Source organism: Balaenoptera physalus, assembly GCF_965194825.1.
Source record: "Balaenoptera physalus genome assembly, chromosome: 1".
Lineage (NCBI taxonomy): Eukaryota > Metazoa > Chordata > Mammalia > Artiodactyla > Balaenopteridae > Balaenoptera > Balaenoptera physalus.
Window position 1 is genome coordinate 105199977 of NC_138882.1, and position 27237 is coordinate 105227213.

The 27237-nt window shown below is 35.3% G+C and overlaps 1 protein-coding gene and 1 long non-coding RNA gene across 11 annotated transcripts in view; one reads left to right on the forward strand and one right to left on the reverse strand.

Moving 5' to 3' along the window:
• Positions 1–3466: 3466 nt before the first annotated feature.
• Positions 3467–27237, reverse strand: part of LOC309656075 (pancreatic alpha-amylase) — a 60309-nt gene continuing 36538 nt past the window's right edge. For 3 of the 10 annotated variants that reach the window (XM_082452229.1, XM_082452228.1, XM_082452230.1), the window contains exons 2-11: positions 11181–11394; positions 10671–10817; positions 9634–9831; positions 9017–9247; positions 8125–8258; positions 7228–7350; positions 7050–7149; positions 5273–5391; positions 5041–5166; positions 3467–3710 (exon numbers count right to left, since the gene is read on the reverse strand). In XM_082452229.1, coding sequence (XP_082308355.1) covers positions 3509–3710; positions 5041–5166; positions 5273–5391; positions 7050–7149; positions 7228–7350; positions 8125–8258; positions 9017–9247; positions 9634–9831; positions 10671–10817; positions 11181–11348 — 1548 coding nt within the window. In that variant the 5' untranslated portion in view covers positions 11349–11394 and the 3' untranslated portion in view covers positions 3467–3508. Of the gene's footprint in view, positions 3711–5040; positions 5167–5272; positions 5392–7049; positions 7150–7227; positions 7351–8124; positions 8259–9016; positions 9248–9633; positions 9832–10670; positions 10818–11180; positions 11395–12032; positions 12147–21035; positions 21155–25343; positions 25436–27237 lie in introns of those variants that run through there. The other 7 variants (XM_082452234.1, XM_082452227.1, XM_082452235.1 and 4 more) reach the window with 5 other exon arrangements.
• Positions 9154–27237, forward strand: part of LOC309656463 — a 235695-nt gene continuing 217611 nt past the window's right edge. Inside the window, exon 1 of the long non-coding RNA XR_014261379.1 lies at positions 9154–9255. This is a non-coding gene — a long non-coding RNA (uncharacterized lncRNA). The remainder of the gene's footprint in view (positions 9256–27237) is intronic.

The following is a 27237-nucleotide window of genomic DNA, read 5'->3' on the forward strand; positions in this document are numbered from 1 at the left end:
CCTCAGACAACAAGAGCAGTTAAGGTATAAAACATTTCCATTTATGGCTCAGAGAATTGTATAACTTACAAGATATACACCATACCGCATAGATTCTAGGTTATATTTATTATAGGTAACCCTGAGCCAGGAACACTCTATAAAGGGCATTTCAGAGATAAAGTTTCTTCCCCCAGCAAATATCAGTAGCCCCTTTTCCCAGAAGTCCAGCTGACAAGGAGATTAGACCAGGTCACCTACCTTCTGTTCTTTCTCTCAGGGCATCTGATGGTAAACAAAGTGAATAGATTGCAGGTTAACTGCTTTAGTTACTTCTTTACACTCCCAAAAGGATTCTGTACAACTATCAAACTGATCATCAAATATGTTCCTTGCTAATACTTACAACTCTTACTAACTTCTTCTGGAAAATATTGGTTTTCGTTGTGACTTTTAGAGTTTGTGTATAGTTCCAAGGCTCACCACATCCTGGTAGCTCACTGTTCAAATAAACAAGTCTTTAATTAGATCTTTAAGGTCAGAGACCTCCGTATTTCTAAGAGGTTTGGCCATGCTCAAAGTCTGTTGGTACTATTTCCTCTCTAGAAGAGTCCAAATTCCACTCTGTTGAATTTTCATGCTGGTCCTTATTGTTTATTATTTGGGCTGACAATCTCATAGTTTTATTAGAGATGAAGGGGATTATTCCCTATAATTTTTGTTCTTGTTATTTTCTCTTTTCATTAAGGAAGAGGTTGGAATGGAGATAACTTTACTATGTAATCTTCAAACATAAGAAAATGAAACTTTTTTTAAAGACCTTCTACTGCTATAACTAAAATGTCTGTGATTTGAAGAAGTTTCCTAAAACAAGATTTACTTCAAACTCACGTTTGACTTTTTGTGAAAGAATCAGTTTTATAAATTCTAGAATTAACGAGGATCCTATATAAACTTTGAAAATACGCAAAAAGTTTTTGAAAAGCAAATGGTTAAATTTTGTGATAATTGTTTTTGGATTCTGAAAGTATATAATTGATACTGGTGAATGTAAGAGTAAATAAAGGAAAAACAGAACTAAAATTTAGACTCACTTTCAACTACTTTAAATCAGTACCTAGAGTGTCAAATTTTATCTGCAGCAATAAAGAATTTAATTTAAAGAATACACTGAAAGTATACTCTATGGTGCTGCTTTTTCCTATATTTTGGATTAGCTTTTTATATTTTGAATTAATAAGAGAATCAGATGCAAAATTCTCTGACGGTATAGGTAATTATTGACCAGTTTCCACTAAATGATAGGTCAAAAGAGTAAAGGCCACACCTTATCTTTTTACCTTTCATACTTTAGCATTTTATCTTGCTCATGATAGTTAGTTTTCAAGTGGGTGTGCCCTGTACTTCTATCAATAATGTGATGAAAATATTTAAACAATATTCTTTTATTTCCACTTTTCCAATTAATTAATATATGTCAATAAAAATGTTGGCACTTTTTTCATAAGCACCATCTCATTTATTTCTAAGGTCTCTAAAGATTCTTTTCAATGAGTTAAAAGAGCACAAAATATTCTCTACTGGAAGGAGAATAGCAAATCTTCAGCAAAATAACATTTGTCAAAAAAAAAGATATATCTCTCATCAAAAAATCTACAAACAATAAATGCTGGAGAGGGTGTGGAGAAAAGGGAACCCTCTTGCACTATGTGTGGGAATGCAAATTGATACAGCCACTATGGAGAACAGTATGGAGGTTCCTTAAAAAACTAAAATTAGAACTAACATATGACCCAGCAATCCCACTACTGGGCATATACCCTAAGAAAACCATAATTCAAAAAGGGACATGTACCACAATGTTCACTGCAGCACTATTTACAATAGCCAGGACAAGGAAGCAACCTAAATGTCCATCAACAGGTGAATGGATAAAGATGTGGCACATATATACAATGGAATATTACCCAGCCATAAAAAGAAATGAAACTGAACTATTTGTAGTGAGGTGGATGGACCTAGAGTCTGTCATATAGAGTGAAGTAAGTCAGAAAGAGAAAAACAAATACCATATGCTGACACATATATATGGAATCTAAAAAAAATAAAAAGGTTCTGATGAGCCTAGGGGCAGGACAGGAATAAAGACGCAGATGTAGAGAATGGACCTGAGGACAAGGGGAGGAGGAAGGGTAAGCTGGGACGAAGTGAGAGAGTAGCATTGACATATATACCCTACCAAATGTAAAATAGATAGCTAGTGGGAAGCAGTTGCATAGCACAGGGAGATCAGCTCAGTGCTTTGTGACCACCTAGAGGGGTGGGATAGGGAGGGTGGGAGGGAGACACAAGAGGGAGGGGATATGGGGATATATGTATACATGTGGCTGATTCACTTTGTTGTTCAGCGGAGACTGGAACAGCATTGTGAGACAATTATACTACAATAAAGATGTTTAAAAAAAAAGACGTATCTCAGTCAAATTAAATTACAGAGAGTATTGACATTGATAGAATAAAAATTCCTAAGATAGAACTGGGCAGAATTCCTAAAGTAACACCCAGTTCTTACAAAATCTACCACTAGGAAACAGAGGTTTCATTTTATATCTCATCGTACCTGCACCAAGGAACCTTCTTTAGCAAAGTCCCAACATGCCTCTTCAATTTCAATACGACATTTTATTCTGAAGTTAATAGATAATAATATGTACAACCATAGAATATCAGCTAAATCAAGACACTAAATATAGAGAAGGTAATACTGTAGCTTCTGTTCTATTAGGACATAAGAACAGGACCCAAATCTGACCAGATATAAGATCTTTAGACTCAGTCAATCCAGTACTGCACGGCAGAGCATAGAGCAAGCCTCTCAGAGATGGTGTTGTACCAGAACAACCTTCCTGACTTAGTTTTCCTCCCTCACAGAATCAATTTGGTTAAGAGAGGAAACCAAAGTCATACAACATCATCATGTGAAAGCCATTCGAAAGAGAATGAAAAAAAGAATATAGAGAATGTAGGAGAAGATTCCTGTGAGCTCCAGATAATTAATTATTATAGACTACATAATATGTTTCTTTTAGTTTTTAACTTATTAAACATGAAAGGGCCTTTATATTGTGAAAAGCACCCAAGTGTTATGACTTTGTATGGGAATCATCATTAAATCAGCTACCCCTAACTAATTGTTAGAAACACCCTATGTAAGAAATACAGACATATATTAGAGATACATAGCTGGGCAAATGGTGTTAATGGCAACAAACATGTTTTTCAACATGCTTTTCTGAGTTCTTAGAAATGCCTTTGACAAAAAGGTTAATGACAATCTTCTAAAACACAACAAAATGTTGATTGTAATGATATTATAATTATTTAAGTATACGTGTTTTTTTATGCCTTTCTGAGTTTTTCAAGTTGGTTACTTATTAGAGCTTTAACCAAAAATTAATGAATTATGAGAAGTTATAGATTACATATATATAAGAACAGAAACACCTTTTATTTCTCTGTGTGTATGTATTTAATTCAAACTGTATAATTTAGATTCAGCATGAATCACAATAAATGGATCTTCAGCAGAGTTACTAATAGAAAAATTAGCATTGCCAGCGCCGGAAACATAGATTTTAATTCCTGTACAATCGTTACCAATTTTATCTCCAGAAATGACATCACAATATGTACCAGCAGGAAGACCAGTTTGCAAAGTTGAAGATAATGCCCTGTAAAATAAAATTTAAGATTTCACCACAATTAAAAGCAAGAATACAGACTATCTCTAAAACAAAGAGTTTAGCTTTGTGCTGTAGAACTCTAAGCAGTCAAGGTCTCAATCAAAATAAAATCTAAATACAAAGGCCTCCCCAGTGGCTGTAAGTAGTTTTCTTAGGGCCAACAATATTCTTATAGAAGAGAAGACTTAGGCGTAACCTAGTCAAGAGTAAATATTATTAAAAAAAAAAAAAAAAAGGTTGAAGAGTATCAGTGAAGATTTGGTTGAATTGGCTCCCTTAGAGAAAATTGATTCCTGTGGTAAACACACACATTTTAAATTTGTCTTCATCTGAACTTAAGAAAATACTGATTACTGTCAAGAATTTAAATATGATTATTTGTTTAAAAACCTTTTTTTTTTCAAGAGGGTCAAATAAGTTTGGGCTGGAGATAAAAATAATCTCGCATTTCTATGAAGAAGTATATGGTTTTAAAAAAAAAGCTGTCCCATAAATTTATTTTGACTCTCCCATCTACAAAAGACAGAAATTAAAGGACTGGCAATGGAGTCTTGGGGAAGAAAGAGATACACTTGATTTATTTTTTGTCAGTAAAATATAATTTGGGCTAGAGTGAGCTAAGCATGAGTGGAAGTTAGCCTTGGACAAAGGTATTTCAACTGCTTGCAGAGAGGTCTTCTGAGCTATAGTTCTCTGTGTGAGGGAATCAGTATACTTGAGACAGAGAATATAAGTGTCACAAATGAAAAGCCAGTAATGAGATGTTTCAGAACTAAAACTAAAAAATCTCCTGAGGTCAATCAATGACCATAACATATATATTCTTTATATATATATATATATGTATGCTTTAAAAAGTATTATTTGTCACAGAAAGACAGGACAGTGAAAAAAGAAGACCAAAGAAGTAGATACCAGGGTAGGTGAAAAAAAAGAGACAGAAAAAAAGATATTTCCATCCTGAGGCAGTATTTTTCCATTATTTATTTTAAAAGTCCTAGAAGACAGTCTTCTAGGGATTTCACAACCTTTATATTATGTGAATATTTATGTGAGGTGTATATGTTAGCATATATATGTGCATCATATCTGCCCATGATATGCACAAGTGTACAAAAAATAACTCTACTTAGAAGAGAAAGCCCTTATAAAGAGAGGAGATCAAAAGAATAAGAGTCATCATCATTTTTCTGCTGATCACTATGTTTTCTTAATCTGCTGACTAAAGGATTTTTCAGATATGAAAGAAGTAAATGAACAGGAAAAGAATAAACCAAGAACATGTTGGTACAATTATTTCTAATTGATGTCTACTTACCAGTCATCATTGTTAAAGACAATGAATCCTCTGTTTCCTCTTCCAAAAGCTACTTGGTTGCTACCATTATCCCACCAGTTTGTTAAAGGTTGGCCATCAACTACATTACGGAACACAACCATGTTCCTAAACACAAAATAGCATAGGAAATGCCGATGAATATGTCAACAGTTTAAAACAAAATGTTAAGAAACTGTATTATTAGAGGATATCTCTAAATAAGTATTCCTACCTTATTTGACGCCATCGATGTTCACAGACCCAGTCATTGCCACAAGTAGTATCTGGATTAATAGTAACTTCTTTAATGACTCCATTATTATTTGGTGGTCCAATCCAATCATTAACATCCTCAATTAACAAAACTATATTAATACATTTTAAAAGCTCACATTATTAACATTACATGTGTCCTTATTCAGTCCACCAAACCCAATCTGTCCCTTATGTGTCTCTGTAGTGTCTTCATTGAGAATCCAACTTGTTCCGTATTTTTACTGAATTTATCTTCCCCCTAACTTCCCATTCTCTAGTGCCATATTTCAAACAAGGCTATGATTCTCTTACCCTCTCATTTTCTTTGCAAGGAATTGCAATGACTTCTTAATATCACTCTAGGTAGTTCAATGTCACTGAAATGGCAAGGCCTTTAGTGTCAGAAGCAGCAGGACTAAAAGATAGGTTCTATTAGTACTAGCTACAAAAACTTAGTTAATATACAAAACTTCGGTGCCTGATTTTCCTCTTCAGTAAAGTGAAGATATTACTTAGTGGCTATAAAAATTAAACAAGGTATGTAAAAATGCCTTCCACATGATAATTGCTAAATAAATATTAGTTTCTTTCATTCTTCTTTGTTAAATAAATGTACTAATCAAAGCATCACAATATCCCTTACTAAACTGACCAAATTTTTAATATTGTGGTTTCTGATTGGTACTTTCAAAGATAATCATAGCAAAAAACAGATTATGTCTAGGAAGGTTATAAAGGTCTGTCTTAAATCCTGTTGTATGATGAATAGTGGACAAAACTAAGAGTTGTTAGCATGCACAAGTCCTGGAGAAGTCTTGGAAATGTTATGGGAAAAGGGGAAATGGACATACGCCATGACTCTGGCCATCAGAAATAAGACCAGTTCGTGGTAATTACAAGAAGTTGGCTCAATATAAAGGGACATCTTCTAAATATTAAGGCTATCTAACAATAGAATGAGTTGCTGTACAAAGTAGTGGACTTCTCAATTTGAAAATAATCTACTAGAAACTAGATAAATACCTATCTGGTTTGCAGCAAAGAGAATTTTCTACTTCAGGTATGAAGTGGCTGTATGATGTTGTATTTGAAATCTTCAGTTTGAAAACTGTCCACTAACTTACCAAATATATTCTTTAATAATCTTATTTCTCAGTTTTTTTTTAATTATTACTCAGATTATTGTCTTTACCATACCACCCAAATTTTTTTCATCTTCAACATTCCCAGCAGAGTCAGCAAATGTCTCTTCTTTAACACATATACTTTCTTTCCTGTTATACCATACTTTCCCTATTGAACCTAGGTCCAATTGGATCATCTCTTTGCTTCCCAAAAAACTTCTTTTAAAAGTATTTAACAAATATGTATATTGCTCATACTGTAGTGCATGTACTGTTTTAATTTTTTTTGAAGTGTTAATTTGTAATCATCATATCAACTCTATGAAATAGGTACTTATGAGAAATACATATTTTACTCACTGTATCCTATTTTTAAGTGTGTTTTGTTTTCTTTGGTGAGGGGCTACCTTTGTCATATTTTGAAATAGCTTACATACTCTTTGCCCATAGAGATCATTAATTTTAATTTTTTTAATATCCACTGCATTGTTAAAAGAGTCCTGCATCAGGTCTACACTTAATAAATATTTGATACAAAAAATACCGAATGTAATAGCATCATGTGAAATTAAAACAAAATTAACCTCTTTTTCTTGAGGAAAAGACATTTTGGACAATACCAAAACTTACTTGTCCATTTTCAAAATGTCTTGGCCAACGGTAGCTTGACATTACTCGTGTAAATCCGTAGGGATGAGCGAGCATAAATCCAACTCCCATTTTGTACAGTCTATAACATTATAGAGGAAAATAATATTTTTAATATCAGTAAACTGTAGGTTTAAAAATGGGGAACTTTGTTTCTTACCTAGGGTCCCAGAATGTAAGAATAGATGCTCCCCCAGCTCCACACCCTCGCTGATTGTCATGGTTATCAACAAAGACAAGTGCTCTGTCAGAAGGCATGAAACCCCAGCCTTCTCCCCAGTTCCTATTTAAAAAGAAAAAAAAAATCTTAAAAGCACCTATATGTATTCTTTTACAATAGCTTTAGAGTAACCTACATGTGTATTTCGTTCAGAATAGAACCCTCTAATGAAATTCTCTAATTAAATGATTATTCTGTAGGGCTTTCAAAATATAAACTATATAGATATATTATCTACAAATTCATTTCATGCATGTATATATGTAGGAATTACTTGACTTATAGTCATGTTACAGGTATAAGATTTTTGTTATAAAAGTTATTTTAGAAGTTTCACTGAATTATAATTTAGATGGACTGCAGAAGGTTCAACATTATTATCATTTTATACACAATGGCAAACTGTTTTTAAATAAGGCTTCAATATTATATTGTTATAATATAAATATTTTAATATTTGAAATTAATTAATTGATTAATATATGTAAATTCTACAGTATGGCCACATTGTAGGGACTTCATAAAGTACAGAATCATTTTAACAATAACCTGGCCTGCACAATTTATGTGCAAACATTAGTCAAATCTAGTAGAGACGTATAATACCAGGATTAAAATCTCTATGTGATGTTTTGGGTCTCTAAAATTACTTCCTCGTTATTGCCGTTCTAAATAATGATGATCATTTGGCGTTTGGGGAACTCTGACACTTGCTATTAGTAAATGAATCCTTGGATGTTGTCTAAATAAGAAGGCTTAAAGAGGAAAATTCATGTTGGGGTAATATCACAAATAAATCTGTGAAATACTTCAAAGGATCAATTGTATTTCACTTACTTTAAGTAAGACATCTTCTCTCCATTCCACTTGCGCAGAACTGTGCCTAGTTTTGCACCATATTTAAATTCTGTCACACGGCCATTTCCAAAGTACTCACTGCTTTTAATTGGCTCACCACCCAGATCAATTACCTAGTAGAAATCAAGAAGAAAATATCGTTTTAAATAAGAGCTGAAAAGAATTTTAATTAACGAGTTACTATTATATAGAAAATAACTTTATACTATTTATGTTATGCGAAATGCCCCAAATGCTTTTGCTTATGTTAAGATTCTTATTTTCCTTTGTTAAAATTTATGCTACAATATTGAAAGTAACATGACAAAGTAACCTGTTGTCCTGTGAGAATGCTGACCTAATTTAGTCTTGCACATAAATGATAAGAATAGCTCACACTTACAGAGCACTTAATATCCAGCTGGCAATATTTCTAAGTGCTTGCTAAATATTACCTCTTTAATTCTCCAAAGAAAACAAAGACATAACCATTATCATTATTCTTTTCGATAAACTTTGAAAAAATTATTGCTCAGAGAGGTTAATCAATTTGCCTAAACAGACACAGCTAACAGCGCTATAGCCAAGAATTTAAGTCACATAGCCTGGCTCAAGACAACAACTATATTCTTATCTGTCTTCTATAATGGTCTCTGGGGAGATGATACATGACACAGAGATTTTTGGCAGCCTAAAAAAATTCTCGGCACTTGCATAAAAAAGCTCCTGTGATAGAGTCAGATGTGCTGTCTCTGAATCAAAGGAGATTAAGGAACACTCCTCCGTATACATGAGTCAGCCACTGACCTACAGAAATTGCACTTTTAATGAAATCTGACATTTACTTTCTGATGAATCTTTGTTTTATCTGCACAAATATGTATTGATGTACCTCCTGGTAAATGAAAGGTTTACTTCCTGCAGGGAACCATCTTGTGTTTAGATTATGCAGTTTATCCAAAATTGCCTTCATGTCTCCAGGCCACATGTGCTTAGAAGCATCAATTCTGAACCCTGCTACACCAATGTCAATGAGACGGTTCAGATATTCAGCAATCATGAAACGCACATAATCTTTCTCCAGTGCAAGATCAAGAAGACCAACCAGACGACAATCTCGGACCTATTGAGGTAAAAAATGTTGTGACTGGTACATAAGCATCATCTTTGCCTGAGAATCCATTTGATTATTCATTCATTTATTCATTAATAGATATTTCTATAGTGCCTTCTTTGCATTGGTCTCTGGGGATACTGACATTCTAGTATGGACATACCTTTGAAACATTTTCTAGTATAAAAATGGAGAATGTAGGAAATACAGTGGATGAGCTTTTTCATTGTGAACAATTTAATTGGGAAAAATGTTTTAAATATCGATTTGAGATTCTTTGTTTGAACAGTCAGGCTTGGAATCCTGTTCTAAGGAATCTCAACTAATATTTAAAATGAGATCAATAAGCTACATGTGGATAATAAAAGGCATAGACAGCTCTTTTTGCTAATTACCTGAGAAGCATCATTATAGTTCTCAATGTCTCCACTTCCAGTTTTACATTTACCACCATTAAAATCCCAACCAGAGTATGGGACTGCTGGAAAATCCTCAGTTCTAGGGTTGAAGTAACTCCTACAAGTACTGCTCGTTCCTTCAGCCACACCATTTCCACACATATGATTAATTATAGCATCCACGTAAATACGGACCTGAAAGGCAAAATTTCTATTTCAATGGGACCTAGAGAGAGGTAGAAATTTATAATAGTATTAATTTGAGTTTATAGCACATTAATAACACTCCAAAATATTTCTTTGTTATTTTATAACTTACCTTCCTAGAAGAGCAACAGTCAAATGTTAAAGGAAATCATTGTGAACTAAAGCCCTACATGCATTCTAGCCACTTGGTGGAATATTTACATATATGACAAATTAAGAGAACCCAAAACTACCATAACTGTGAAAAAATGCAAAGGCCCTTTTTTTTTGGCGGGGAGGGGCAGGAGAAAAGAATCAGATTAGGCAGGAGAGATGATTGGTTTTTGCAATTTCCATGGTCATCCTAGGAAATAAAAAGCCAGTCTCTACTATCTATTTAGGATCAGTAGGTATTGTCTCTTGTTATGCTCCTCATCAAAGAGAAAATAATTATTTACCATCAAAGAACCTATGGGAAGAAAGGCCCAGGACTTATGGGTGGAGACACAAGTCACATAAAAGTAACAGCCAATACTGTAACTGGAATTTCCAATTCCTAACTGGAAAAGTGTTCCTCAGAAACGCATGCAGCCAGGAGGGTTAAAAGTTGGTATTTTGCTGTATGAGTAAGTTCGTGGCCTTAAACTTTTACTTACATCTTCTTTAGTGCATAAATAAATATTTACAAAAGCTGAACATAAGGTAACAATTACATTTTAATTTATGGCTAAAGCATGAAGTAAAATTTTAAAATATATGAAAATCGTTGTGTTTGAAAGGAACAGGAGGCAAGAGAGAGAAATCCTTTTTCTATATAATACTTTTAAAGGGAAATTTAATTCACTTACACCAACGTTGTTACATCTAGTCACCATGTCTTTGAATTCATCCTCATTTCCTGATCTTGTACATAACTTGTAGCTAACTGGTTGGTATCTTTCCCACCAAGGTCTTGAAGGGTTATTAATTACCGCATTTTCATTGGGTGGGGAAACCTACAAATAAAACAACAGTAGTAAGTATCAAATTACAGCTTACTTTGTATCACTGAATATTCTAGAAACGACTCAAGAGTCTAAAATTGTTTCTGAATCTTTGTATTTGCAGCCACATTCCTTGACAACCATTAGAAAATATTAACTTCACATTGGAAATGTCCTACTGAAAAAAAATATTGTATTAGAAATAAAACATGAAGTTGCCAACAATTTCAAATTTTTTTCTTCCTCAGAAAACTGTTTTACTTAGAGTACTTATTTGTGAAGTAAAATGTTGTCCCAGCTTCACAGACACAGAGCATAATATCATTTACTCTAAGCACAGCGAAGTCTGCAATTTATACTGTGAACAATGCCCACCTGAACCCCTCCAAATCCTTTGGGAGCTAAGTATCGCTCACATTCAAGAGCAATATCAACCCAGCGCCACTCAAACAGATGGACAATAGATGTCCGTCCAGATTCGGTATTTGGGGCATACTGAGCCCAGCAGAATCCAATGGCTGAAAGCAATAGAAAGAACTTCATTTTGCTTTCAAGCTGTCAGTGTTCTTTCCAGCAACTATTTATATTCCTGTAAGAAGCATATTTTACAATGTAAATGTTAACATGAATAAACACTTAGAGCACAAACCATTTATTCATAATCTGAAAAGAACTATCGATAATAATGTTAAACAGGTGAAGAACAGCCATAAAATCTCCCAGGAATGACACCTAAATGACCTTTTAGAACAATGTTTTCCTTTTTGAGGGAATATTAACCATTTTTAAACATCTGGCATTTTATATATCTATATGTATATAAAAGGTCCGTAATCATGTATTATTTAACTAGGATTCGATCATATTTCTGAAGTCCTTCACTAAGAGAAGGAGATTAACAATTAGGGCCAACTGAATTCACAGTGAAAATTTTGCCTGAACTATCTATTGCAAACATTTGTAATGTTTCAATTTCAAAAAGAAACAGAATATTCAATTCAGTTCTGGTTTCACCTTCAAAGAAAATTTGTAGTTATTTCAATTTCTGGATTAAGATTTAAGAAACTATTTGGAAGATGGATGCACATGCATTGAGGCAACAGACCTTTCCCCTCCTCCCTCCCCCCTCCATCAAATCCTGTGCTTAATGCATTGGCTATAGCAGTAGAGTGTGGCTTTTTTCTTTCTCTCTCTCTCTTATTTCTTATAACCAAATATCTCTTCTACCTGATCAAACACTACATCAATAAATTTGCATCCATTTTCCTTCTTAATGTACATGAAATCCTGCTAGAGAGAATATAGTACAGGCGGGAAGAAGTCCATTCATTCAACAAGCATTAACTGAGTGCCTGCTTTTTGCTAAGCACATGGATGATACTCAGGATACAATGATGAAATGGAGAAGATTTTGTTCTTGAGCAGCTTACATTCTAGTGGAAAACCAGAAAATACATGAGTTAATAATAATAATAATAATAAAACACTTCAAGATGACAATAAGAACTAATATGAAATAACAGTGTAATGAAATAGAAAATGACTTCATCATCAGGGTATTTTAGACTGAATAGTCTGGGAAGGTATCTTCAAGAAAGTGATTTTCAACTAGAATTTGGAGGTTTAGAAGGAGCTAGTGATTTGAAGATCAGAGAAAGAGAAATCTAGATAGAACAAAGTGCAATAGTAAAAGCCCAAGGCAGGAAAAAGCTTAGAATACTGAAGTCTCTCTCTCTCTCTCTCTCTCTCTCTCTCTCTCTCACACACACACACACACACAGTCAGCACAGCTAAACAGTGTGTGATAAAAGGGAGAGTCAAGTAAAACTGTATTCCTGTAAGAAGCATATTTTACAAAGTAAATGTTAACATGAATACATACTTAGAGCACAAACTGTTTATTTGCAATCTGAAAAGAACTATCAATAAAAATGTTAAACAGGTGAAGAACATCCATAAAATCTCCCAGCAATACTATCTAAGTGACCTTTTATAACAATGTTTTCCTTATTGAGGGAATATTAACCTTTTTAAACATCTGGCATTATACATATCTACAAAGTCTGTAATCGTGTTATTTAACTAGGATTAGATCTTTTTTTTAAGTCCTTCACTAATAGAAGGAAAATAACAATTAGGGCCAACTGATTTCACAGTCAAAATATTGTCTTAACTATCTAGTGCAAGCATTTGTAATGTTTCGATTTCAAACAGAAGCGGAATATTCAATTCAGTTCTGGTTTCAGTCCCAACCAAAGTTTTCAGTTATTTAAGTTTCTGCCTTAAGAAATTAAGAAATTTCAATATGAGGACTTCCCTGCTGGCACAGTGGTTAAGAATCTGCCTGCCAATGCAGAAGACACGGGTTCGAGTCCTGGCCTGTGAAAATCCCACATGCCGCGGAGCAACTAAGCCCACGAGCCACAACTACTGAGCCTGTGCGCTAGAGCCCATGAGCTACAAGTACTGAGTCCACGAGCCACAACTGCTGAAGCCCGTGCGCCTAGACCCTGTGCTCCGCAACCAGAGAAGCCAGTGCAATGAGACGCCCATGCACATCAAGGAAGAGTAGCCCCCTCTCGCAACAACTAGAGAAAGCTCACGCACAGCAACAAAGACCCAACGCAGCCAAACATGAATAAATAAATAAATAAATAGATAGATAGATAGATAAATAAATAAAGAGTAGCTCCCGTTCGCCGTAACTAGAGAAAGCCCAGGTGCAGCAACGAAGACTCAATGCAGCCAAAAATGAATAAATAAATAAGTAAACAAACAAATAAATAAATAAAATTTAAAAATGAAAAAATAAAAAAAGAAATTTCAGTATGACATTTTATTCTGAGGTGAGTAGATATTAATAAAACCTACAACCATAGAATATTAGCTACATCAAGACATTAAGTTTAGAGAAGGTAATTCTGTGGCTTCTATTCCATTAGGACATAATCACAGGACCCAAATCTGACCAGACATAAGATCTTTAGACTCATTCAGTCCACACAGAACATCTGAGCAAACCCCTCAGTGACAGTGTTGTACCAGAACATCTTTCCTGATGTCCTGGATGTTTTGGAAACTGTGGGTTTTACCATCAAAAGCAGTGTCACTGTGAAAGACTTTGAGTTCAGATATGATACGGTAAGGTCTTAAGTGCTAATGATCACAGTACTGAGATAAGGCATATTTCAAAATATAAGCACTGATGCATTTAAGTTGTATTGCTAATCTTGTAAGTACATTAGGGTAACTAAGCGAAGCAACAAGTCTATTCTCAGTAGAATGCTTTATAGGTAGGTTGGGCAGGAGGTTTGCAGCAGGATTAGGTGCCAAAGTGAGTCCGGAGTGATACTTCCAGATAATCAGAAAAGGAAACAAAAAATACATCTGATGATTGAAATAATTCTAATAGCGCTCTAATTTCTAACAGTGAATGATGAAACCATTGGGAATTCTAAAGTGTTTCTGCTTTTCTGCCTGGCTACAGGGTATGCTCCATTCTATTTAAGTGTTGAGCTTCTGTGATCTTAATTTACAGTGATATATTTGTTTGTTGCTTTTCTAAGAATAAGAGGAGATAATGGAGTGGTATCGTAGAATTCAGACTGTAAATTTAATGTCCATAAAAATCCATGAGCGCAGTGTATCCAGTCAGAAATGTTTTGTGGAGGGATTCTCAACATGATCAGAAGCTGTAATAATGATACAATTCAACCAATAAAAAAGGACTGAGAGAGACAAGACCTCTCTCTTTCCCAAGAAATCAGGAAATCTTGAAGAAAGAACTCATAAAGAAATAAAGGCAAAACCTGATCAAACGGTTAAGGGAAAGGAGGGAGGAGTCTGTCTCTCAGTTGGATTGTGGTCAAATTCCCACAGACTGATTGCTAAAGTATGCAGAAGGAACAAATGCATATACACTGAAATTCTTTGTGATACATTTGAATTAAAAGGCAACACTGATTTGAGACTTATGCAACATAGTGTTGCAGGAAAGAGATTCTTCCCAAACAGAAAAAGACTTTGGCACTAAAGAGCTCTAATAGCGGCTTTGGCGTGGAAGTGTGGCCTCAACAGCATGGTCTTTGCACAAGGAGAATTTGCATCAGCAGGGAAGGGGCTGGTGGCCTATATTAGTCAAAAGACAGTTTCACATGGTAGCTTAGCAGGCATCAAGGAAGCCACAATATAAAGGAGGAAGATGGCTGGTGCCACACGGTTCAGGAGAATACAATCATGTCTGAGATATGGCATCACATCTTCCAGATAGAGAATCTGGAAGACTTTGAGGGCAAGCTGTCAATGCCACAGGAAATGGGTGGAGTCAGAGTTTGAGACATACAATGAAACATGTGAATCTTCAGACACATCTTCACTGAGACGAGAGAGTTGATATGAAACCTAACTGAGGAAACAACATTATTGGCTAAAGAACTCCTTTTATTCAGCAAATCTGCACTTTCAGGAGAAATAACAAATGAATTAAGTATCAGTCCAGGATATACTGAAACATTAAGATGACATGGAGTACATGGCCCTTGAAATGAGGGGTCATGCGTGTGCTAGCAAAGTGATATGACAAGTGAGTCCAGAAAGAGAGAATTTTGGAGAGAGACTGCAGAGCAAAAAGAAGCATAGGTTTTAGTATGAATGCTTTGGATTTCAAGTGACAAAAACAATCAAGAACAACTTGTTAGCTTTGTCACTGGGAAGTTAAGGGATACAGATGGCTTTGGACTGGAATTAAAAGCTCAAAGAAACCTCAAGACATTTTCTGTCTCCATCTCTTGGCTCTGCTTTCCAGTGTCTTGGCTTCATTCTCAGGCAGGCTTTTCCCACACAGTGGCAAAACTGGTCAAACGTAGTGTCAAGCTTACTTCCCAGCAGACTGGCAAACTCAGAGAAAAAAGTAAGCACTTCTTTCCCAACAGTGTAAGCCAAAGACTCAAGACTGACTCTTAATTGGTCTGGCTCAGCGTATAAACCCACCCCTGAACCAAACATTGCGACAAGGGAATGGAATGTCCTGACTGTTCCAGCATAGATCACATGCCTACCCCTGCAGGTGAGAAATAAGGCTAACTGTGCCTTAACAGAATGGGTGAAACATGGTCTCTGTGTAGTTTCTTACCAGGAAACTTATGTACTGTTACCACTAAAGGAGGAGGGGATTCTTGACAGGGATGAACAATAAATACTCATCACATGCACATGTTGGAATCTTCTGGTTCATGTGGATAATATCCTGGAAGGAATTATCACTAAAAGTTATTGCTAACTATAATAATTAACTATGAAAGGAAACTACATAATTTTAGAATTATGGTAGTGGAAAGTGTGCATGTACTTGTAAATATGTTGTCTAATAAGTACATTGTGGATTTAGTATACCCTATTTGTCTTGAAGTGTCCATGATAAATGTTGAGTTTGTTTTTTGTCTGTACTTGCCTTTGATAATTTTGGTCTGGATTATTATTCCAAATTCTGTAGTTTGTCAATGCTAAAGAAATATACATGCATGTCTTTTGCCATATGGCTTTGCAATTCTTCCTATTAAAGTATACAGAGTATATCTGCTTATTCAAATGGCATTACTTCTTACTCAAAGCCACTAATAGAGCTCTTAGGCTTGTCCATGTGTCTTGCTTTAATCAATGGAATATTTTCACACTGAGGCAAGCAAAGGCTTTAAATGTTCTTTCATGACAAGACTCGGTCCCTGTATTTCTGCTTTGCATCATGAAAAGAACATACCTTGAGCGGCCACTGACTGAAGAAAATGGATCAGACATGACTTTAACTCACAGCCTGAAGTCAAGCTCAGGTAAACGACATCATGAAGCAGAGCTGTCTCAAACAAACTGCAGAACTCAGAGCAGGAAAATTCAGCATTTGTTGTTTTAAGCTCCCAAGATTTTGAGTTTCTTGATTATGTAGCATTATTGCAGCTGAAAATTATTCAGCTTTTCACACTCCCTGTGAGTTACATTCCACTTATTTTCAACATAATATATTGTATAAAAATGCTGCTGTTATAAATAGTAAGAACATTTTGACATATTACAGATTATTTCATAATATTCTTTCGAACACTGTAACTTTTAAAGGTCTCAAAAACATTTTCCACAGAAGGTACTGAACTTAAAAATCAAAAATATAGCATTTACAAAATTTCTTCCTGTACTTAAGTTTAAAAGCAACATATCATGCCCCTATAGATGCTTTCAAGTGGTCCTGGACAAGGAGGGAGGAGGTGAGGGCAGGCAATCCAGCTCCCAAACATCCCACCGCAATTCCAAAGAGAGGAGCCTCATTACTAGAGTTTTATACATTGATTTTCCACAGGAGGTTTTAATTTTAAAAGGGGCAGGGGGAGGGGATTGTCCTGATAAGTTAAAAAACACGTTTGTAACGTATGTGACTACACGGTCATCCTACCTAGAAAATTACAAATTTTCTCTTTACTCCTAAAAGTAATTTGTTTCTGTATACCCAAATTACATCCACATATAAATAGCTAAAAAATAATCAATAATTATGCTAAATGACGCATCATAGAGGAAATATCCCTTTCCTACACAACCTAAATAATCACATTATAAAAAGTAAGTGTTCTTGGGGGCTTCCCTGATGGCGCAGCAGTTGAGAATCTGGCTGCCCATGCAGTGGACACGGGTTCGAGCCCTGGTCTGGGAAGATGCCACATGCCGCAGAGCAACTGGGCCCGTGAGCCACAACTACTGAGCCTGCGCGTCTGGAGCTTGTGCTCCGCAACAAAGAGAGGCCGCGACAGTGAGAGGCCCGCGCACCGCGATGAAGAGTGGCCCCCGCTTGCCGCAACTAGAGAAAGCCCTCGCACAGAAACGAAGACCCAACACAGCCAAATATAAATAAAATAAAAATTAAGAGCTTTGAGATATAATTTTTAAAAAAAGTAAGTGTTCTTCTTATCACTCCTTTAGCCATGCCTTTACCAGAATACGTCCCATGTTAAACGTCGCCAATTGAAAAGATCTTAGCTCCTTGTTAAGTGTACCCTTGAGAGAGGAAATGAAACATTCTCTCATTTGCACTCATAAGAGTACATCTGTGGAATATGTATGTTACTGCTAAATAGAAAACAAACATACTTCCACGCAGCTTTTCAGCTGATGTGTAAGTAGATTATGGCAGATTCTGACACTCGGAGCATTCTTTACCCTCTAGTGGAAAGCGACGTGGTAGTCAGTGACTGACATTTGGCGGTTGGAAGACTGCTCAGAGTCTACCTACATATCCTCCCTGTTAGGTATTCCTACCACTGCAGTCACACCTCTGAGTAAAGACATTATCTCCAGGAGATTTTTTAAAATAATCATTAAAATTTAATTCAGTTAATATAAACTATCAATATATTAAGCCATTAACACCTACTAAGTTTTTGAGGCAGTAAGAAGGAATACATTTTATTTTCTTTGAGGACTCATTTCCTCTTTTCTTTTGATAGCTTACTAAGAAGATTGACTCCACAGGTCTGAGTGAGCTCAATGGAAGAACAGGGAATACCAGAGGCTGGACTCAGAAGCCATATTTTCTAACAAAGCCACTTATTGGCTGCTCCCTCCCATATTTATATTGCATTGGGGAAGTGGGGGTCTCTGTCTGCTGAGCACTTTCTGTAGTCACCCAGTCCAGATGTACCAGCCAAAGCAACACTCTTTGTGGATTAATGAAACTGTGAAGCATTATATGTGTTGTGTTTGTAACATTCCCCAGTAAACCCTCTTTTACGTTTACTGTAATGAAGTTAGTATGTCCTTCGAGAGACAAACATGTTACTGGTTGAGATGAGTTAACAAAAAGAAAAAAAAGTTTTAAAGGAAGAAATTGTGAGAGTAAAATTGTGGGATGCTATTCTTGTGAGTTTTCCATGACCAAATGTTGCATAAGGGTAGGAAGGCTCCAAAAGGGGGAGAAAAATCAAAGACAATCATGGGGCATGGATAGGAATTCCAGAGCAAATGAACTGTTAGAGAGAGCTCTGAATATTTATTACTGTGTCACTAGCAAGGAACAGTGAAAATATATAGAAAGAAACTATAATTGAGGTTCTTTATTTTTGCATATTATTTTTCTTCTTTAAAACTCTTGACTTTAACACAACATACTTACTGTCCTTTCAAAACACCAAAAAGTATGAAGGAGATTATTTTTCTCTATTCATCTTCTTTTTCTATTTTGAGGAATAGCTACATGTACTGAACACTCTGGCGTCTCTCTGCCACTTCACTCACTAGAGGAAGTGGGTAAAGTCTTTTTGATGAGTTTGGAAGGAAATATTGCACACATGCAGCCCGGCTCCTTCTCTTTCTCTTGGTGGTTGATAAAGGTATTCTGCTTTTTTCTTCTAGAGAGGCTCTGCCCCGTCCAGGGGAGCCCTGCTCCAGTTCAGGCTCTTGAGTGTAAATGTCAATCTAATTCTTAGGTTCACTATTAAGAATGCCGCTCATCCGCTGATAAAAACTAGTCTCTTACATTATTAGTTTTTAAATAAAGGTAATCGTTTTGATTTGTATCTTCCTTACACTTTTGTTTGCTTTTTCAGTAAGTTTCACCCCAGGACTTGGGAAGATGGACTCTTATGTAGCGACACCTCTAAGCCTGCACACTGAAAATGTTTCCACATAGTACCTCTAAAATTAAACCTCTATAACATGAAACTGTATTTACACAAAATACTTTCTTTTACTCAGAAAAATTTCTGTATAGATATTAGTCCTTTTTATTTTTCTTCCCTTTGTTGGTTTTTTTTAACAACAAAAAAAAATGGATACCAATTTCTTAATTTGGTATCTTTAGACTATAAAGCAGAAAATCCTTTATACCAAATAATGCCTTTCCTTCTCAAATGAAAAAATCTTAAGTTTATTCTCATTGGAGGAGCGTTTTGCTGGATGTAAGTCTCTATTCTAATTTTTTTTAATGTATTAGTACTCATTTTGGTACAGGAAAACATTTCGTAGCTAAACTTTCATCTTCTACAAAGCCAGTAATATTACTAAAACCATCCGTTTCTGGCAGATTGAGGGGCTTTGTAAAATGTTATAGTATGCTTGAGGTATCACTGGACTGACAGTTAAATCAAGGGATAGTTCTATTATTTCCATCCCCAGTGATATAAAAATAGTAAGCAGGAAGTAGGTTGTCATTCAAAATCAGTGATTTCAACACATGACAGTAGTAGCCTGGAGTGAGGATTGACAGATGTAGGTTTACACAAATCTGAAAGGATTCAAAGATTGGCAGACCTATGTGCAAGTGGACTACAAGTGTTGAATTCAGTTTCATTTAAACTACACAGCTCGGGGCTAGTAGGAGGAGTGAAGCAGACCACAGAATTAATGTAACCTAAAACTTAAGAAACTAACTCTGTATTACTATCAGTTTAAGGAATGATAGTTCCTAGAATTTCCCCACGGAAACATATAAAGGTCTTGCATAGAAAGTGATCTTCTACATAGTCAGAAATGCCATTGCTGGTATCGATATATCAAACCTCTTAGGAAAGCCTTGACAGGAAATGTGTTTTTCTGATATTAGTCTCTTTCTACCTATCCAACCTATTTTCCCCTCATATCCCAGAAATCTCCCTCTCCAGCCTCACTAATCAACTAAGCTATTTAGTACCACCACACAGTCTCTTTCATTCCTCTGTGCCTCTGTCACTACTTTTCTTCTTGGAATACTCCTCCCTCTTTTCTCCTCCTTACAAATCCTCATCTATATATCAAGCCCTTCCCTTTCCACAAAGCTTTCTCAACCATTTCAGAACAGGCATCATTTTCCTCCTTTGAAGTCAAACAACCTACTACCCATACTTCATTACGCACACTGTTACAATATTTTCCTCTATTTTTATTAATGTATCACATAGTTCTCTTTTGCTCTCACAACTAGACTCCTACTTAAACATGGGTAACATGTTTCAAAGTACCTAAAAGAGTCCTATGCACTTAATAAACATATGTTGGATTGATTGATATGCACTTTCATTGTAAGCTACAGAATTTACTTAATCTTTGCTTGCGGCCCTACAGCACATGGAAGATAATATACAAAGCTAAGGCTGACATTTCTGATAGAGGCATTCCTACAGATCCTATGACCTAGAACTGAATTAGAAGTACTAAACTCAAGACAGAGAGGTTTTCTGTCAACTGACTTTTACAGCTAAGGACACACAGACTGACCCTGGCAAGAGTTCAAATTAGAGTTGAATGTTGCTTTCTGCTCCAGTTCCAATGCTCTGTGATTTTCTTTCTTCCTTGAGTTAGATCTTAGGAGAGTATTAGGCTGACAGACCTCAGCACTAAGAATAAGAAACACATCTTTATTGAGGACATGAAGAAATATGCGTTTAGGCAGAAATAATGATTAGTATATTATATACAATTTCTCATTTGATACATCAGACTAAAACAGTAGATATTCCTTTCATTTTACAGGTGAGGAAACTGAGCTTCAAAGAAGTGTTTCCAAAATGTCCATTCACTGAATTGATGCACATATAATCATTTTATAACAAATAAGACCTTGAAAAGTATCCCAAAATATCAGTTGGATTTTGCAGATTTGCTATTATAGGGAAATAATACATATTTTACCTTTTATTCTAGTGTAAATGGTGCTCTTTGTACCTAAACCCTTTCAAGACACCCATTTCTACCTAAAAACAAATTATGTGAGTGGCTCTTACCCACACTTTTATTTCCCCAGAGTCTATGTTCAAGGACAAAAAGAGCAAACAGACTGCACATCTGCCCATCTGATCTGTTCAATTTCTTGTGAAAGACCTTTAAAGGTCTTTTAATCTATCACTTTCCATTCTGTTTTTTTTTTTTTTTTGAAGTATTGTTTTTATTGGAGCCCTTGAATGATTTCTTCTAAAACTTTATAATTTTCTGCAACAAATTCTAAGCTACATCTGATGGATCTAGATGTTTTTTCCTTTATCTCTAGACTTATTTTTTTTTTTAAGAGGCTTGCAGTGGGAAACAAAAGAGAAGAAAAATTAAGTCAATTGAACTAGCCCTGAATAAAGACCCTGAAATTTTTTCCACACACTTTCATATTGGAAGGAAGGAAACTGCTTTGATACAGCCATAAGAACAAAATACAAATGTTCTAAAAACTTTGGTTTAAATACGTGAAGACTTTTCTATCCTTTGCAAAAACCATCTGACTTATCTCTACATACCACAGAAAGTAATCTCTTTAGAGATTTGGTTTATTGAACGTAAGTGTCTTTTTGGAAGCTTTTATCATATATTGGTTCAGCATCTAGGGGCACTCTATTTGGAAGCTGAATGATAATAAAAAATGATCCTGATCATCATAATATTGAGATTACTCTGCAAAGGCATGAGCTAATGTCCCAATCATTCTGTTATCCGTCATACTCTATGATGGTGTTTGTTGGTTCAGTTTTGAGTTACAAATGAAAGTCTAATCACAAATAATAATTCTTCAATACAAATAGTTACTTTCCCTTCCATGAGAAGAGAAATAACTCAGTATTCATAGGCAGAATTAATTCTGTAGATAAAATGAAACATCTAAAGGAAGAAAGTGTTAACAAGTTATTACACATGAGAAAAGGATTAGAATATACTGTGAACAAAGAAAAAATAGATTTCAAATGTATTATACCCAGACCATGTGGCATCATTTTGCCTGTTTAGGAGTACTTGGTTGACATAATAAGGGCATAGCGTACCAAAGAGTTGACAGCTCTTATGGTTTGAAAATCCTAGAAACGTGATGGGGTTTTGTGAAGGTACTTGACTTCCCCATGATTTTTTTCTAGCTTTACTGAAGAATAATTGACAAATAAAACTTTATATATTTAGAATGTACAATGTGATGATTAGATATAACATTAGCACTATGAAGTGATTGCCAAGAGCAATTTAGCTCACACATCCATCACCTCACATAGTTAACTCCTTTTTTTATTTTTTTATTTTTTGGTAAGCACTATTAAAATCTATTCTAAATGAATTTCAAGTGTACAATCCCATATTATCAACTATAGTGACCTCACTGTACAGTAGATCCTCAGGACTTATTCACCTTATAACTGAAGGTTTGTACCCTGTGGACTACATCTCTCCATTTGCCCACCCCCCCTCCCCCACCAGGCCCTGACAACTACCATTTCTACTCTCTTCCTATGAGTTCAACTCTAATTTTTTAATGCACCACAAATAAGTAATACCATACAAGATTTGTCTTTCTCTGCCTGGCTTATTTCACTCAGCATAATGCCCTTCAAGTTGACAAATAACATTATCTTTATCCATTCACTGCTGATAGACTTTAGGTTGTTTCCACGTTTTGGTTATTGTGAGTAATACTGCACTGAACATGAGGGTGCATATATCAATTCGAGATATTGATTTTATTTCTTTCGAATCTATACGCAGGAGTGGGATTTCTTGGTCATATGGTAGTACTATGTTTAATTTTTTGAGGAACTTCATACTGTTTTCCATAATAGTTATATCAATTTACATTTCTACCAACAGTATACCTGGGTTACCTTTTTCCACATCTTTGCCAACACTTGTTATCTCTTGTCTTTTTGATAATAGACATCCTAATACGTGTGAGGTGATATCTTGTGGTTTTGATTTGCTAGTTCCCTGATGATGAGTGATGTTGAGCACATTTTCATGTACCTCTGGCCAGTTGTATGTCTTCTTTGACAAATGTCCACTCAGTCCTTTGCCCATTTTAAAATTGGGTTATTTGGGTTTTTTGCTGAGTTGTAAGAGTTCCTTATCTATTTTGAATATTAACTCCTTAACAGATACACCATTTGCAAATATTTTCTCCCATTCCATAGATTGCCTTGTTTATTTTACTGACCGTTTTCTTTGCTATGCAGATGCTTTTTAGTTTGATCTTGTTCTCCTTGTTTATTTTTGGGGTTCTTTTGTCTGTGATTTTTGGTGTCATATACATGAAATCACTGCTGAGACCAATATCCTGAAGCGTTTTCCTGTTCTCTTCTAGGAGTTTTATGGTGTCAGGTTCTACATTTAAGTCTTTCATTTCAAATAAAATTTTTTCAGTGATGTAAGACAGGGGACCAGTTTCATTATTTTGAATGTGGATATCCAGATTTTCCAACACCATTTATTGAAGAGACTATCTTTTCCCCATTGATGGGTATTGGCACCCCTGTCAAGCATCCTTTGACCATATATGTGAGGGTTTATTTCTGGGCTCTGTTGCCTAGTTTTGGGCCAATACCATACTATTTTGATTACTGTAGTTTTGAAATTTAGTTTGAAATAAGGAAGTGTGATGCCTCCAGCTTTCTTTGTTGTTCTCAAGATGATTTTGGATATTCAAGGTCCTTGGTGATTCCATATGGGAATTTTAAGATTGAATTTTATTTCTGTGAAAAATGCTATTAGAATATTGACAGGGATTGAACTGTCAATAATAGATCACTTTGGGTGGTATGGACATTTTAACAATATTAATTCTTCCAATCCAAGAACATAGGACATCTTTCCACTGGTTTACATCTTATTCAATTTCTTTCCTCAATGTCTTACAGTTTTCAGCACACAGATCTTTCACTCCCTTGGTTAAATTATTCCTAAGTATTTTATTATTTTTGGTGTGGTTGTAAATGGGATTGCTTTCTTACATTCTCTGATAGCTTGTTGTTATTGTATTGATTTTTTCATGTTGATCTTTTCCTCTGTAAATTTACTGAATTTGTTGATTAATTCTAACAGATTTTTGCTGGAGCCTTTAAGAGTTTCCATATATAAAATCATGTCATCTGCAAACAGAGACAAGTTTATTCTTCCTTTCTCATTTGTATGTCTTTTATGTCTTTGTCTTGCCTAATTGTTTTGGCTAGAAGTTCCCATACTATTTTGAATAGAAATGAGGAGAGGTGAGGTTCCTGATATTAAAGGAAAAATTTTCAGCTTTTCACCTTTCAGTATGATGTTGTCTGTGGGCTTGTCCTGTACGAGTTTTATTATGTTTAGGTACATTCCTTCTATACTTCATTTGTTGACAGAAGAATGTTGAATTCTGTCAAATACAGGCATACCTCATTCCTTGTTTTGTTGTGCTTTGCAGATATTGCACTTTTTACAAATTGAAGGTCTGTGGCAACCATGCACAGAGCAAGTTTAAAGCCATCATTTTCCAACAGCATCTGCTCACTTTGATACTTTGTCATACATTTTGGCAATTCTCACAATATTTCAAACTTTCTCATTATGATTATATTTATTACAGTGATCTTTGATCAGTGACATTAGATGCTATTACTGTAAAACTATTATGCTTCACTGAAGTCTCAGATGAGAGCCTCTTTTAGCAATAAAGTATTTTTTCAAACAGGCACGTACATTTTGAAAGATATAATGCTATTGTATACTTAACAGATTACACTATAAATATAACTTTCACATGCACTGGTGAAGCCAGAAAAATTCTGTGAATGGCTTTATTAAGATACTCGCATTATTATGGTGATCTGGAACTGAACCCACGATATCTCTGAGGCATGTCTACACTTCTTCTGCTTCTATTGAGATCCCAGGACATTTATGATCTGAGAAATCAAGGTAATCAGGAATTGGTGAAATGTGGGAAGAATTAGACTGAGGATGAGAGGAATAACTCTATTCCAAGGCCTTATCTTTACTAAGTTTCTACTTCTCAAAAATTGACATATTTTTCTTTTCCTCTTCTCTTTCATTATGTCACTTTATTTTACAAATAATTATTGAGTTCTTAAAATATCTGCCAGACCCTGTCCTGTGACTGAGGATTCAATAAAGACCAAAATAGACACTGTCCTATAGATTTATGGTGAGTGGTGAGAAGAAAAGTACAGAAAGTCATGACAATAGTAGGGGAATTTGACCTAATCCTCGATAAATGACTTTATAGGAGTGGCCTTTGAACTAAGAATTGAATGATGAATAGCAGTTAATTAGGGAAAGAGGTGAGAAAAGATCCTTCCAAGTAGAAGAGGCAGAATTTCCCTGAGTTAAACCTGATGAGATAAAAGGAGCTCAGTGAATCTGAGTAACTAAAAGATTAGTATGGCTATAGGAAAAAAAAAAAAAGTTGAAGAGGAGAGTTTGGGAGATGAGGCTTCAGATGCAGAAAGGTCTAATAGCCCTGCTAAGAATTTTGGCCTTTTGTTCTAAGGTAAGTGGTAATCCATTGACAGAATTTTGGAAAGGTGGTGGTGCTGGTGGTGGTTTTCTGATTTGAGAAGACCATTCTGGATGCACAGTAGACAATGGAATGATTAGAGGAAGGGCTAAGGTAGATGCTGATGATGAAGTGAGCCCCTCCATAATCAACAGAACGTGAAGTTCTATCAGTTTGATATGCTAATAGTAACAATTTCAATAGATGGCCTTGATGTTTTATTCTCCTGGACAAGCTCTTTAACCTCTATACACATATGCTCCCTGTACAAATACTGCTATCCCATTATAGAATCCCTTTCAAATATCCTTTTTGAAGTTTGCAGCCTTAAGTCCATAATGTTCATCTTCCCTTCCCGGACATACATACCTGATTATCATGGTTACCCTACTCCCCTGCTAACGACCAGGAAATTCTTTAAAGGGTTCTCTCTGTACAATCTTACCTAAAAGAAAGCATGTAATTCTGATGTGTTACAAAACTGCTGTGAGGTGTTCCCAGGCTGTGGCTTGTGTTTAGACTCCCTGCGTCCATCCTGCAATGAATTTGTTATAAACAATAAAGTCTGGTTTTAAATTGTGAGTCTGTGGTGTTTTCTTCATAATAATGTTGGTAAAATAAGAGATTTTAGTCATTTAACAAAACCATGACTAGATAGTGGCAGTGGAGAGAGAAAAGAACTTAGTCGAGAAATATTTAGAAGGTAAATTAGGAATGTGATGCTGAATGCATGATGGCCTGAGTGACATATGAGAAGAGGGTTTCAACAATGAGACCAGATTTCTTGCTTGCAGAACTGAATGACTGGTGATGCCAGTCACTGAGTTATGGGACCACTTATAAAGAACAGGAACCAGCCATACTAAAACCTGGGTTAGGAGCATTCCAAAATAAGTGGGGGTAAACATCCCCAAAAATCTCCAAGGTGAAAAATAACATGGCCCATTCAAGTAAATGAAGAAAGTCCATCATGACTGAGGGTATGGGATTGCCAAGGGAAAGAGCAAAGCTGAGGTTGGAGGGCTAGGTTCATGCCAGATAGTGTATAGTACTGTAGGTTATCATGAGGAGTTGAGATTTTAGTCTAAATGCAATAAAAATGTAATAGTGTTAGGCATGTGAGTTTGTAATTTGACTTACATACTATGAATATTATTTTGTGGTTTGTAGTAAAATCAGTTGAGGAAGTAA